At 57.3% G+C, this 13,025-nt stretch overlaps 1 protein-coding gene across 1 annotated transcript in view; it reads left to right on the forward strand.

Moving 5' to 3' along the window:
* The window catches only part of PRKCA (protein kinase C alpha), a 290,424-nt gene that overhangs the window by 209,731 nt on the left and 67,668 nt on the right, over positions 1-13,025 (forward strand). The window contains exons 4-5 of the mRNA XM_068978661.1: positions 1,683-1,794; positions 5,805-5,933. Coding sequence (XP_068834762.1) covers positions 1,683-1,794; positions 5,805-5,933 — 241 coding nt within the window. The remainder of the gene's footprint in view (positions 1-1,682; positions 1,795-5,804; positions 5,934-13,025) is intronic.

The following is a 13,025-nucleotide window of genomic DNA, read 5'->3' on the forward strand; positions in this document are numbered from 1 at the left end:
GTTCAGAGCCCTGTAGAGGCTCCGACAGGAGAGGCGTCGGGTGTGAGGAGGCTCCCGCACTCAGGGGTGGTCACCAGGCAGGAGGCGGTGTTGCTGTCAACTGTCCTGCGTCGCAGGCCCGGTCCTTGGCTGTGCGTGGATTCTAGGGTGTGAGGACTCCTGGCCCCCTCCCACCGTGTCCAGGAAGGCAGCCCCCCCCCGCACCTTCCCAGGTGAGAGCCTGGAGGAGGAAGCCCGGGTCTCCCTGAAAAACGAAGTGAGTCCCCGTGCGCCACGCCAACAGAGATTGATGTGGCGGCTGGCTGGCCGGACAGCTGCCTGGGGCCGCTGTGCACCCGGGCTCGGGGCCCGCGTGGGAGCTGCCAGCCTGGGTTTATCTCTCGCCGATGGCTGGCGCCGTCCTTCTGTGGGGACGACGGGCCGTCCTTCCCCCGGCCTCCACGGTGCCCTCCACATGGTGGCACGCGGCCTGTACTGGCCGTCCTGGGGACTTTGGATCAGCGCTGATGCCAGCCTGTGCCCGTGATATTCGGTCCAGCGTCCTGGGATGTTGGGAGAACTGGTAAGAGGTGAAGCCCCCACTTCAGACCACGTTCTCAGCTGCTCCTGGCCAGGAAAGTAAGCCCCCGAGGAAGATGTTGATTTCTCTGATCCTGAGAGACATTTCCAAGTAACTAGTGCCCTGCCTCAGGCACAGACACACAAGTGCGCCTGGAATGTCTCAGGCACTGGCTCAGTATGTGTGGGGAAGCCTTCTACAGCAGGGGCTCCCCGCCGTCACGTGCCTGCCGGCCTCAGGCTCACCCGCAGGGCGTGGTGAAGCCTGTCCCTGGAGTTTAATTCAGCTGGTCTGGGGAGGGGCTCCACGATTTAGTTTCTAACAAGTTTCGGGTCACGATGACGCCACATAGAGACTGTACTCCAGACGGCACCACCCTAAAGGAGAGACGGGGGGACTTGTCCTGTACGGGCCAATTTGTGTTTTAGCCTTTGTGGGTCATTAGGGTTCTGTTACTTAACCCGGCCATTGTAGCTACAGAGAAGATGTCAAGGAATGAGCGCAGCTGTGTTCCAATAAAACTTTATAAAATCAGTGGTGTTTTTGCTTCAAAAAAAATGTGTTGCGAATATTTTAAAAAAAAATTTTTTTTTAATGTTAGGAGCCAGAGCCTCGTTCTGAGTGAATTTCTGAAAGCTCTCAGATGGGAACCAGTGTTAAAGTCTTTGCCATTGGTCAAATCTCAAGACTTTGAAGATCACTAGCATGTGTGTGTATGTGTGTCTGTGTGTGTGTGTGTGTCTGTGTATGTGTGTGTGTCTGTGTGTGTGTGTGTGTCTGTGTGTGTGTGTGTGTGTCCGTGTCCCGGGGACACGCACGCCGTGTTGTCTGAACCGCTCTGCTTGCCTGGGGCACCTCGATCCCCTTGGTGGCTCTGGCTCCAGACACGGTGGTTCTGGTGGAAAGCCCGACGTGTGCAGGTCATACCTGGAAAGAGAGGAGGTGCAGGTGTCTGTGCCCGGCCCAGAACAGGAGCCCCGCCGTCATAGGACATCAGAGGACGGGGCCCAGGCGGGCGGCCTGGACCGTTGCCGTGGGGACGGGAGGGGCAGGCCTGGGCCTGGCTTGGCCCGAGACGCGGTCCTCGTGTGACTGACGGTCTGTGCACCGCTTCTCCCTGCAGGACCCGAGGAGCAAGCACAAGTTCAAGATCCACACGTATGGCAGCCCCACCTTCTGCGATCACTGCGGGTCCCTGCTCTACGGCCTCATCCACCAGGGGATGAAGTGTGACAGTGAGTATGCTTTCTGTTCTTGCAGCGGCCCCCGGGGCCAGCAGGGCCCTGTGATGCTCAGGAAGCTTTCAGAAAATTGGTAGATGTCATTCAGATATGGACTCAATTACAAAAGTATAGAATCCCTCCACTGGCGAGGTTCTAGTTTATCATATGACTTCCCTGCCTAATTATGGACCCGAAAAAGCACCCGATTTCATGCAGTTGGTGCTGGCCCCAGTTTTTCATGGTAGGAATCTCTAATCACTGTTAAATGCAGGCTGGTCAAACCCCCAAGCAAATGCCACGTGCTGAAAGGAGACACCCCACCCCCAGATTCCACATTTGGTTCAGCTTCAAGATGAGCTGAGCACCCACAGTCATTATCCGCCCGTGTCTCCAATTAGTGGGTGGACTGTGGAAAAATCCAGTGGGCTCTCCTTGGAGCCAAAACCACAGTGAAAATAAGAACAGGATCTTGCTTTAAGTTCCCTCGTCTTGCGTAATTATGGGCAGATCAGATCCTACCAGGCCAGTGAGAGATGGAATCCCGGAAGACACCCACCCTCCCCCCTTCTCCCTCCTTGTTCTGTGTGTGTTTGTGCCAACTGCAGGAGGGGAGAAAGACATCTGTTTTTTTCATGGAAACTCTTTGCTTCGATTAATCTCATGTGATGAGATTCCCCCAGGCTATTTATTTGTTTGAGTAAGGTTTCACGTTTAGGGCAGGAGAAGGTAATTAGAGATGGTAATGACAAGCCTGTTTTTTTAGTAGACGAGGAAGAGTTTGGGCACAGTCAGCATGTTGTCAGCCGATAATGCTGCTGCTGTGGCCCACAGCCTCATTGTCCCCACATGGAGCAAAGACACGCGCCTGCATTGTCTTCCCTCAGTGTCCGTGGTAACCCTCTACGGATACAGGGGCCAGCCGTGTAATTCTCGGGAAGGGGTCCGTGTCTAAGAGAACCCGTGCGGTTGAAACCCACGTCGCTCAGGGTCAACTGTACATAGAAGGCAAGCTGTGTGAACTTTATGGAGGAGGCGGGTAGCTTCTTAGAACGCAGGCTGCACCCTCCCGAGCCCTGGACCCTAACAGCTGCGAGAAACCCCTGTGGTCAGGTGGTTTCCTTTGCGTCCAGAGATTGTCGGATTCCAAAGAGGCCGCTTTCCGGGTTAGTGTGGATTCTAAGTGCGTTTGTAAACACACTTTTGACTGTTGTAAAACTTGGAGCAAAAGTGAATACTCGGCTGTGTTAGGCACTCGACGTAACAAGTTGAAGGTGCCCTTGAGACTGATGCCCACTGACTCCGGGGGCAGAACAAGCCACGTGTCTCCCGCCGCACCCTCGTCCGCGTGGGCCAGGACCGTGGCCCGTGCCCTTAAACAGGGGCGCCAGCTTAAGGGGCGCCTTCTGCTCTTCTGGGAGGGCCAGCACTGGGGTGCTGCCAACTGTGACACAGGCCAGGAGTGAGCGCGTCCTCGGGGCCGAGCTGAGTCTCCACCGGGCATCCCCAGCAGCTCGGCTCGCAGTTGTGTTAGGATCAGAGGATGTTAATGGCTACCCAGGAATGTCCTAACCATGAATAAATGGTATAGATTTGAATTTATTAGCCAAATGTATTCTAATAAAAGGGCTTCCCCGGTGGCTCAGTGGTAAAGAATCCATCTGCCTGCCCATGCAGGAGATGTAAGTAGGACGCGGGTTCAGTCCCTGGGTCGGGAAGACCCCCGGGAGGAGGAAATAACAGTCCCCTCCAGCATTCTTGCCTGGAGGATCCCATGGACGGAGGAGCCTGGCGGGCTGCATCCTTGGGGTCACAGAATCAGACACGATTAAAGAGACTTAGCACGCACGCATGCTGATAAAGTCACCTGCCCCGGGTTTATATGTTAGGGGTCTGCGTCAGATTCTGTTTATGGACTGTGTTTCCACCTGAAGCAGCGTGTTGTATTGTGTCTTTAACTCTTTTCCTCGGAGTCCGAGGGGCTCCAGGCTGCTGTGAGGGGCTCCGGGCTGCTGTGAGGGGCTCCAGGCTGCTGCGAGGGGCTCCGGGCTGCTGTCTGTGTCTCTGGGCTGCTGCGAGGGGCTCCGGGCTGCTGCGAGGGGCTCCAGGCTGCTGCGAGGGGCTCCGGGCTGCTGTGAGGGGCTCCGGGCTGCTGCGAGTTGCTCCGGGCTGCTGCAAGGGGCTCCGGGCTGCTGTCTGTGTCTCCGGGCTGCTGTGAGGGGCTCTGGGCTGCTGTCTGTGTCTCTGGGCTGCTGCGAGGGGTCTGGGCTGCTGTGAGGGGCTCTGGGCTGCTGCAAGGGGCTCTGGGCTGCTGTGAGGGGCTCTGGGCTGCTGTCTGTGTCTCCGGGCTGCTGCGAGGGGCTCCGGGCTGCTGTCTGTGTCTCCGGGCTGCTGCAAGGGGCTCTGGGCTGCTGTCTGTGTCTCTGGGCTGCTGTGAGGGGCTCTGGGCTGCTGTGAGGGGCTCTGGGCTGCTGTGAGGGGCTCTGGGCTGCTGTGAGGGGCTCTGGGCTGCTGTCTGTGTCTCTGGGCTGCTGCGAGGGGCTCTGGGCTGCTGTCTGTGTCTCTGGGCTGCTGTCTGTGTCTCTGGGCTGCTGTCTGTGCTCCGTGCTGGAGCAGGAGGAGTGTGAGCCGGTGGTCGGGGGCCAGACCCCTCCCCTGACGTGCACGGCGGAGACCCCCTCTCCCCATGCCCCTACACCCTGTAGCGTGATGGTGCTGTGGGCATCCCTGCTTGGTGGGGAGTCAGCTGCCCCCTGCAGGCTCACCTCGCAGCAGGCAGAGCAGAAGCAGGCGCTTCCCGGGACGTACCAGCTCCGAGTGATGCGGCTGGCACAGGACGTAGCCCGGGTTCTTTCTCCACCGCCCTCCTGGGCCCACAGCCATCCCAGAGGTGCTGGCCTTTACACCTTCAAGTTCCACCCAAGTGAGGTGGTCAGCGCGGCTCATAGCACAGCTTCTCGAGAGCCTGTGTGGCTGAGGCCTGTGCTTCACGATGCTTCTTGCTGTTTAGTTCATCGTGTTAAACGGGCTTCCCTGGTGACTCAGCTGGTAAAGAACCCACCTGCCAGTGCAGAAGATGCAAGAGCCGAGGGTTCAATTCCTGGATCGGGAGGATCCGCTGGAGGAGGAAATAGCAACCCACTCTAGTATTCTTGCTTGGAGAGTTCCATGGACTGAGGAGTTAAGCACTCAAAACGAGAGTGGCAAGAAGGCTCCACCTTGAAGTGACAGAAGAGCCTTGTGGTGCCCCCGGGGGATTCCTGAGGGTTCCAGGGGCCACCCGCTCCTTCCGGAAGCCTGAGGTGTGGGGCCAGTGGAGCAGGAACGCCTACGCAGGGTCTCATGTTTGTGCTCTGTGCACAGGACCCTCTTCCGGGTGTCTTTAGTCCCCCCCGTCTCGCCCACGTAACGTCAGCTGGTGAGGAATGCTTCATCGAGCCAGGCGTGTATTTGTTTTACGCAGAATAATATTTAAATATTTGAAGATAGGTTTAAAATATCAATCACAGGTTCTTCTAAAAACAACAACAAACAGAAGCAATGCACGTAAGCCTCCTTGGGGATGAAGAGCTCGCTGAGGAAAAGAACGTGAATGTCGTATCCTCAGCCCCGCAGATTCTCAGGAAGGCATAAGAGATTCTTTGGCAGAAAGAATCCCGTTTAAAATGTGTGCATTGCTTGCCTCTGTGTGCATAAAGCATTCATTAGTCCCTGTCTGTACGCATTCACCTGCCTGGATTTTGTTTGCTGTTAACGTTGTAGGCACGTTCGGGAGGCCAGGCGGAGGTGGTCTGCTTCAGTTGCGGCTGGACAGACATGGATGGAGTATTTCAGGGACGTGTCACTCACAGGAGCCTGTGCTGTGAGGGACAGCTGCTAGCAGTTCTTTATGTCACTGACGCTCGACAGCAGGGTATCGAGTTAGAGGGTGGCTCAGTTCCGCTTCTCTTCACGCAACCAAAACACAGAGGCGGGGGTGGTTCCAGGCCACACGCAGCCTCATGCTTTGCTTTCTTGACTCGCAGCCTGTGATATGAACGTGCACAAGCAGTGTGTGATCAACGTGCCCAGCCTCTGTGGGATGGACCACACGGAGAAGAGGGGCCGCATCTACCTGAAGGCCGAGGTCACGGATGAAAAGCTGCACGTCACAGGTAAGGCACCTGCCCGGCGGTGCGGCTGCGCTGCCCGCAGGCCTTCAGACCAGGGGAGGCCGGCCCCGAGGCCGGGCTGGACGCAGAGCCGCTGGCTCACCCGCCTCCCGGATTCGCAGGCACTCGGCGTCCAGCGAGTCACGAGCGCTGTGTGGAGAAGGGCTCTGAGGGCATGGCTGCCCCCCTGGGGATGGATGGGCTGCCAGAAGCCGTGGCACAAGGTGCTCTGGTGAAGGTGCAGCCTGGGTGGGGGCAGGTGCGGGGTGGCCCAGGTGTTCCGGGGCGTCGGGCCGTGATGATGACAGCAGCACTTTGGGGCGTTTACACTCCTCTGCTGTGCGTGGGGTGCTGAGAAATGCACGCAGGCTAATTTACTACCTTTCACAACTGCCCGATCACTAGCGTCGTTTTCCAGAGGAGGAAACCGAGGCCCCGGGAGACAGGGTCCTGCAGAGTCACAGCGTGAGTGGGGATCCCAGGCCCTGTGCTTCCAGCCATCACCCTCCCGCAGCGGTTACCCATGAGGGCCCGGCCGCGGTGGCTCCACGTCCGCATTCCTGGCCGGGCGCTCCCCTTGGGCCGTGTCTGGGTGGGCGCTGTCGCAGCACAGCTTCTCCTCTGGGCTTCCGCGAAATCCAGGCTCGGCCGAGGGGCCTCAGGGTGACCGGACGTGTCTGCCGAGATGCCCACTGAGCTGAGTTAGGGTGGAAGCCCCAGACGGCAGCCACTTTCACTCCTTGTTCTGGGCCCACCGTGTCCCACCTGATGGACACGCCCTCCTCCTGGACAAGGACATCCACTCTCATGAGATCAGACTCGTGGGACTCATGGGACTCTCCTGGGACCGTGTTCCCACTTGTATTTAGGAATTCTAGGCTATCACAGAAGCGGAAGAGCTGACTGACTCTTACGGTAACTAACAGATCTTATAGAAAGATAAAAGGCTCGGAGGGTCTGTTGAAGGAAGAGCTGGGTGGGGGAGGCTGTCCCAGAGAGAGCTCACTTTGGGGAACTTGCTCACGTGTTTTCTTTGAAAACTAATCAAGTTTTCTACCCCGTGCTGTCCTGTCAGATAAGAATCCAGGGAAAATCAGAGGGTCTCAAGGTGTTGCAAGGGGAGGGTCCCTCGCTTTGCCACCGGGTGACCTCGTGAAATGAACCCCATGCAGCTGATGACCAGCATGGGGTCGTGTGTCAAGTCCCCACGGCAGACACGGGCTCCCTGTGACTCTGTGTCTCAGAGAAGTTGCTTTATTTGCTCAGAACCTCCCGACCTGCATCCTTGCACATGGGGCTGCGATGCTCACCTGCGTTCCCTCTGGTTGGACTGATGCTGCGGGGTTTGGGGGAATCCACTCTGACTGATGGCCGGGCCCCTGGGCCCAGAGCAGGCGGACCCCGGGGGCTGGTGCACGAGCCGGTCCACACCGTCGCAGCCCCTCACTGACCTCTCTCTCTTTTCTACTAAGGTTCCTCCATTGTCAAAGTCACATGGGGGCAGGGAGCATAGAGCTTCAGAGAAAATCACATAAAACAGAGGCTCACCGAGTGGTAAGGGATGGAGCGGCGTAAGGGAGAGCGCCTGTCCTTTGCCCTGAAAGCCCGGTGGTGGCCCCCGCCCCGCAGGTGAGCAGGCAGACCTCAGCCGGGAGAGTCCCGGCCCTGCCTCAGGCAGGACCACCTGGCCATGGGTTGCTCCCAGTCCCGGTGCTTCTGAACACAGACCCCAGGCGGGGCGCACTAGACTGGCCGCATCATTCCCAGGCTGCTGCCCGAGGGGCCTGGCTCCGCCGAGCCTCAGGAGTGGCACCGGGGCCCCGCTGAGGTGGCTCAAGTACCCGGTGCAGGAGAAAGACCCACCGGGGCCCTGCTGGGGCAGCTCACAGTACCCGGTGCAGGAGAAAGACCCACTGGGGCCCTGCTGGGGCAGCTCACAGTACCCGGTGCAGGAGAAAGACCCACTGGGGCCCTGCTGGGGCAGCTCACAGTACCCGGTGCAGGAGAAAGACCCAGCTCACAGGGATGACAAGGCAAGCCTCCTGGGGCTCGGGGGCTGATCACGCCGTCGCCGCCTGCAGTTGAACTTGACTGTGGAATCGTCTCAGGGGAGACACCCGCACTGGGTCAGAGACTACTCACGAATGAAAGCCAGCCAGTGGCACCTCCGGCTGTAGTCTGGGCCCGTCGCTGGAGGCCTGGTCCGCTTGTTTGTGCAGAGAATTGCTCCGCTCTAGGACCGTGAACTCAGCGGCTTCTTAATACTAACAGCAACAGCAGCTCAGTGACCAAGCACATCCCCCCAGAGGGGCACCTTTGAAGCACTTCACCGGAGTGACTTGTTTAAACCTGTGCAGAAATTTATTATCCTTATAGAGGATGAAACCGAGGCACGAAGAAATTAACTTGCCCGAAGTCACACAGATCGTCAGTCTAATGGAAGCCTGTTTAATGGATAGAAGTAGAGATATTTTAATGACGGTACCAGGAAGGATTGGAATCTCGTCTTAGCTAAGGCTGCTGTAATAATACCATGCACTGAATTTCTTGTGGTTCTGGACGACAGGAAATACAAAATCAAGGTGTCTAGTGACCGTTTCTGGACAGAACCGTCTTCCTGGCGTGGAGCGGCTGCCTCCTGGCTGTGTCTTAGGGAACAGGGGAGAGAGAGGAGGTTGCGAGTGGGCAGCGGGCGGCAGAGGAGGGCGCCGTGCTGTGGAGGCTTCGGGGCACTGTTCCCACCCTGAGGGCTCCTCACGACCTCTTCACCCCAAGGCTCCGTCCCTGCACCATCCCCAGGGGTTAGGGCCTCAGCGTACAAACCTGGGGGCACAAACAGTCCATCCACTGCAAATCTGATTTAAAAACACGGTAGTTATTTGTGTGGAGGAAATTCAGTCCTAAATATAGAATGCCAAACTAAGGGAAATAACTAATTAGTAATCATTTCTTTAAAATTTGTAGAGTAATCTTAGATGTTCAGAATCAGAATTAGCCTGGCTTCAAGGCGAACGGAAGTGTAAATAATGGAGAGTGACTAGCGGCACTTGGAGGAGGCGATGGCGCCCCCTCCAGCGCTCCTGCCTGGAAAGTCCCATGGACAGAGGAGCCTGGTGGGCTGCGGTCCATGGGGTCGCGAAGAGTCGGACACGACTGAGCGACTTCCCTTTCACTTTCCACTTTCATGCATTGGAGAAGGAAACGGCCACCCACTCCAGTGTTCTTTCCTGGAGAATCCCAGGGACGGGGGAGCCTGGTGGGCTTCAGTCCATGGGGTCGCGAAGAATCGGACATGACTGAGCGACTTAGCAGCAGCAGCAGCGGCACTTGCGGTACCAAAAACAAGTCATAAAAGTCAATAGCACAGAGTTCCCTCCGTCCTTCACCCAGCAGCTCCCAAGCCATAGCTCGAGTATCAAAGCAGTCACATTTTTAATAGTACCTGATAAATTTGTGAGCCACAGGTTAGTCAATGGAAATGTTTGAGTCAGATATCGTGTATTAACACACGTGCATGAGATCTGGAGAAACGGTACTGACGAACCTACTCGTAAGGTAGGAATAGACACAGACACAGGCGAGGCTTGTGGGTGCAGCGGGGGGAAGAAGAGGGTGGGGTGAAGGGAGCGAGCAGCCCTGACGCACAGACACGCCGTGTGTGAGACAGGCAGCCAGCGGGGAGCTGCCGGACACACTCGGCGCGGTGCCCTGGGTAGCGCCGGGTAGGGGCGGGCGGCGGGCGGAAGGAACTCAGGAGGCGGCGGTGGACGTGCGCTGACAGCGCGCGCTCGTGGTTGCGCAGCGGAGACCGACGCAACGCTGTGAGCGCCTGCACGCCCGCAAGAAAACCAGAGCCGAGGAGAAGAGATCCGACCTCCCGTCCAGGACAGGAGGAGCCCAGACGGGCGCTTCAGGGGCGCCCCCGCCCCTCGCGTCACCGGCGCGGACCGCTCCCCACGCGGCTGACCCGGCCCAGGGTCGCGGCAGGCGGTTTCGGCAGCACAGCTGCCGTCCTGCGTCCTGCCTGGGCCCCTGCTGTCCGCAGGCCTGGGCCTTCCTCCGTGCTGAGCCTTACAGCCCCGCTTCGCGGACAGCCGCAGCACGCAGCCACCGAGCGCCGAGCTCAGAGGGGCCGGAAGCGGCGGGGACGAGGCGGGGAGTGGCAGCGCTGGAGCTTGAGCCCAGGTCTGACTCCCGAACCCAGAGGCGGAGGCCCTCCCACGTCTCTCATCAATTCAGGAGTCTCTGGGACAAACAGCAAACCCGTAAATATGTGCTCAACCCACATCAGCACCCCGCAGGTTCTCCGAGGTGACGGAAGGTCTAAACGTGGGACTGACATCAGGGGAGAAACGGGTACCGCGTGGAGCAGTTCACGGACGAGCCACGTCCACATGTAACTAAGTGCTCAGTTTCAGGGGTGCTGGGCGGTCGCTGTTGAGAGGTGCTGGAGAGACTAAGGGGAGGGGGAGGGAGAGACCCCTGGAGGGGGCCGAAGGACCGGGGTGTTTGAGAGGCCAGAGGGAAGAGCGTGGGGGCGGGCGAGGGGAGGTGAAGGGATTAGCCCGCCTTGGCTTTTCCAGGGGTCGCGCGCGCATGTGAGAGCTGGACCAGCAAGAAGGCTGAGTGCCGAAGAATTGATGCTTTTGAAGTGTGGTGTTGGAGAAGACTCTTGAGAGTCCCTTGGACTGCAAGGGGATCCAACCAGTCCATTCTAAGGGAAGTCAACCCTGAACATTGGTTGGAAGGACTGATGCTGAAGCTGAAGCTCCAGTTCTTCGGCCACCTGATGTGAAGAACTGACTCACTGGAAAAGACCCTAATGCTGGGAAAGATTGAAGGCAGGAGGGGAAGGGGACGACAGAGGTTGAATGGCATTGTCGACTCAACGGACATGAGTTTGAGCAAGCTTTGGGAGATGGTGAAGGACAGGGAAGCCTGGTGTGCTGCAGTCCATGGGGTCTGTCCTCAGTGAGAACACAGACATCAGCGACAACCCATGACGAGCCAAGCTTACGGTGCACATACGAGTGGCCTCCTGGGCTGTGCTCTTAAACTGTAGGCCTTCGTGTCAATCGTTAGAGTAGCTCCATTTCCATTTGACCTGTGCAGACTCACCCAGTTTGAAAATAATTCCCAAAGTAAAATAGAAACTCCCAAGGGACTACTGGGATGGAAATTGCCCTTTGGAAATCAGAGATCAGGGTCCTTTAGAGATTGGTGCAGTACTTATGGGAAAGGCGTCAGCTTCCTGGTGTATTTTTACTTCTTGCCTTTGGGCGATGGTGCGATGTTATCTGAACAGTGTCGTTTTTTTTCTTTTAATATGTGATTTTAATAGGTTTCCTACATTCCTGTGTGCTTTTTATTTGGTTTGGAGGAGTGGTAAAGAAAAAAAAATATCCCTCATGGGAACGAATTTTCAATTTAATGTTGTAAATAAATGGAAAAAACATCGTAGGCTTTACAGCTGTTTCAGGAACACATCTCCCCGAATAGACTGTCCTGCAGAAGAGTCTGATTTTCTCAGATACTTTGTTAGTTCCGCGTGGAGATGGAGGTTCTAATCGTGCTCCAGGGGAGGGGGAGAGCTTCCTGCAGGTGTGAGGATGTGAGGCTTCTGGCAGCTGCGAGGTTGCATCCTCTGAGAACCTTCTAGAACTGTGTGGGGACCTGCCATCAGGTTGTTGATTTAAGTAATCACGTCCTATATATGCCATGTGTCCTCCCACTGTTCAGTAGCGCAGCTGGGGCAGTGAACGTCAGCTCTGCATAACAATCACTCTGATCAACCGTTTGTCACCCATTCATGAGCCATGCGTCAGGCTCTCTGCCAGGCCCCTGGAGATGCTGAGATGAGGAAGACGTAGAGCTTATTGTGGGATGTGTGGTCTTGGGGGGAGGGTGGCATTTAGACAAGGAAGAGAATGACAGGGACGTGCCTGTAAGCACAGAGGCCCTTGGGGCGGTCCCTCGCCCGCTCCCAGGAAGCTGCAGGTGGCTTCCCAGAGGCCCCGGAAGGACTGGTGGAAAAGGCCACCATGTGAACATGCGGGCCGTGATCGGCTGGGGGTGTGCAGGGCTCGACCCCGGCCCGGGTGTCAGGGAGTCCAGCGTGCTCGGCCTCGAGGGGAATTCCTTTCTGTCTTCTTGGGCTTAGGGCTACAGTCACTACCGGTTAGCGTGCACGGTTCTCAGGCATCACAGAGCAAGAGCTCCAAGTTAAATGCTTCTTTCTCAAACAGGAACGTTTACGGTGCAGGTGGCTCTTTTTTTCACAAGGACAGAACATCAGTCTCCTCCCCTGAACTCCAGGGGTGACCCCAAGGTTCACGGTGACCCTGGACTTTGTGGATGCCGGGGACGGGGTGGGGGCGGGCGGCCCATCTGTCGCCTGGAGGCTCTGTGCAGGAGCTTTCCACAGCGGTCGGAAGGCCTGTGGGGTGGGACTGCGCGCCTGGGGCTGCCAACAGGGAGGAGCCGCACCAGCAGCTCGCTGAAAGGAAAAGGCGTCAGCTGGAGGTCATTTCTCTTAAATAAAAGCTTGGGATTAAATGCAGCTCGGGGGCACAGGAGGGGACAGGGCCCATGTGGCTGGTCCTGGTTTGGGCTGGGAGGGCAGGCTCAGGCAGCTGCTTCTTCGGGTGTGTCCAGATTGACCGTCATCAGTGAGCTGTTAATACCTTTGATCACCCAGTTACCGTGTTTCCATCAGATCCCCCCACTTCTCAGTAACTTTCAACATTTGCGATTAATAAGGCATCTAGGTGTTGTGTCTGATGACCAGCAGCCTTTCACCGATGGTTTTAGCATCGAGGATGAACTTAATCAGTTTTCATGTTGGTGGAGAGGATGCTGAAGGGTTCTCGAGTGAGTCTCAGTCTTGGAAGAACCCACCTCGGCTGGGCCAGTGCTTGACGTCCAGGTGCCCCTCTGCGCAGGCAGACGGGATCGATCTCGAGGCTGAAAGCATCTAGGGCCCGCGTGTCCCAGAAGGTGCTCGCACGTTGCCCGGCTCAGACGCATGTGCTTCCAGGCGGCGGCCGGTGTCTTCTCAGTGGGTTCCTTTCCTCTGTGTTCTCCCCCGACTGGACA

This window comes from Capricornis sumatraensis, chromosome 8 (genome assembly GCF_032405125.1).
Source record: "Capricornis sumatraensis isolate serow.1 chromosome 8, serow.2, whole genome shotgun sequence".
In the NCBI taxonomy this organism is placed as follows: domain Eukaryota; kingdom Metazoa; phylum Chordata; class Mammalia; order Artiodactyla; family Bovidae; genus Capricornis; species Capricornis sumatraensis.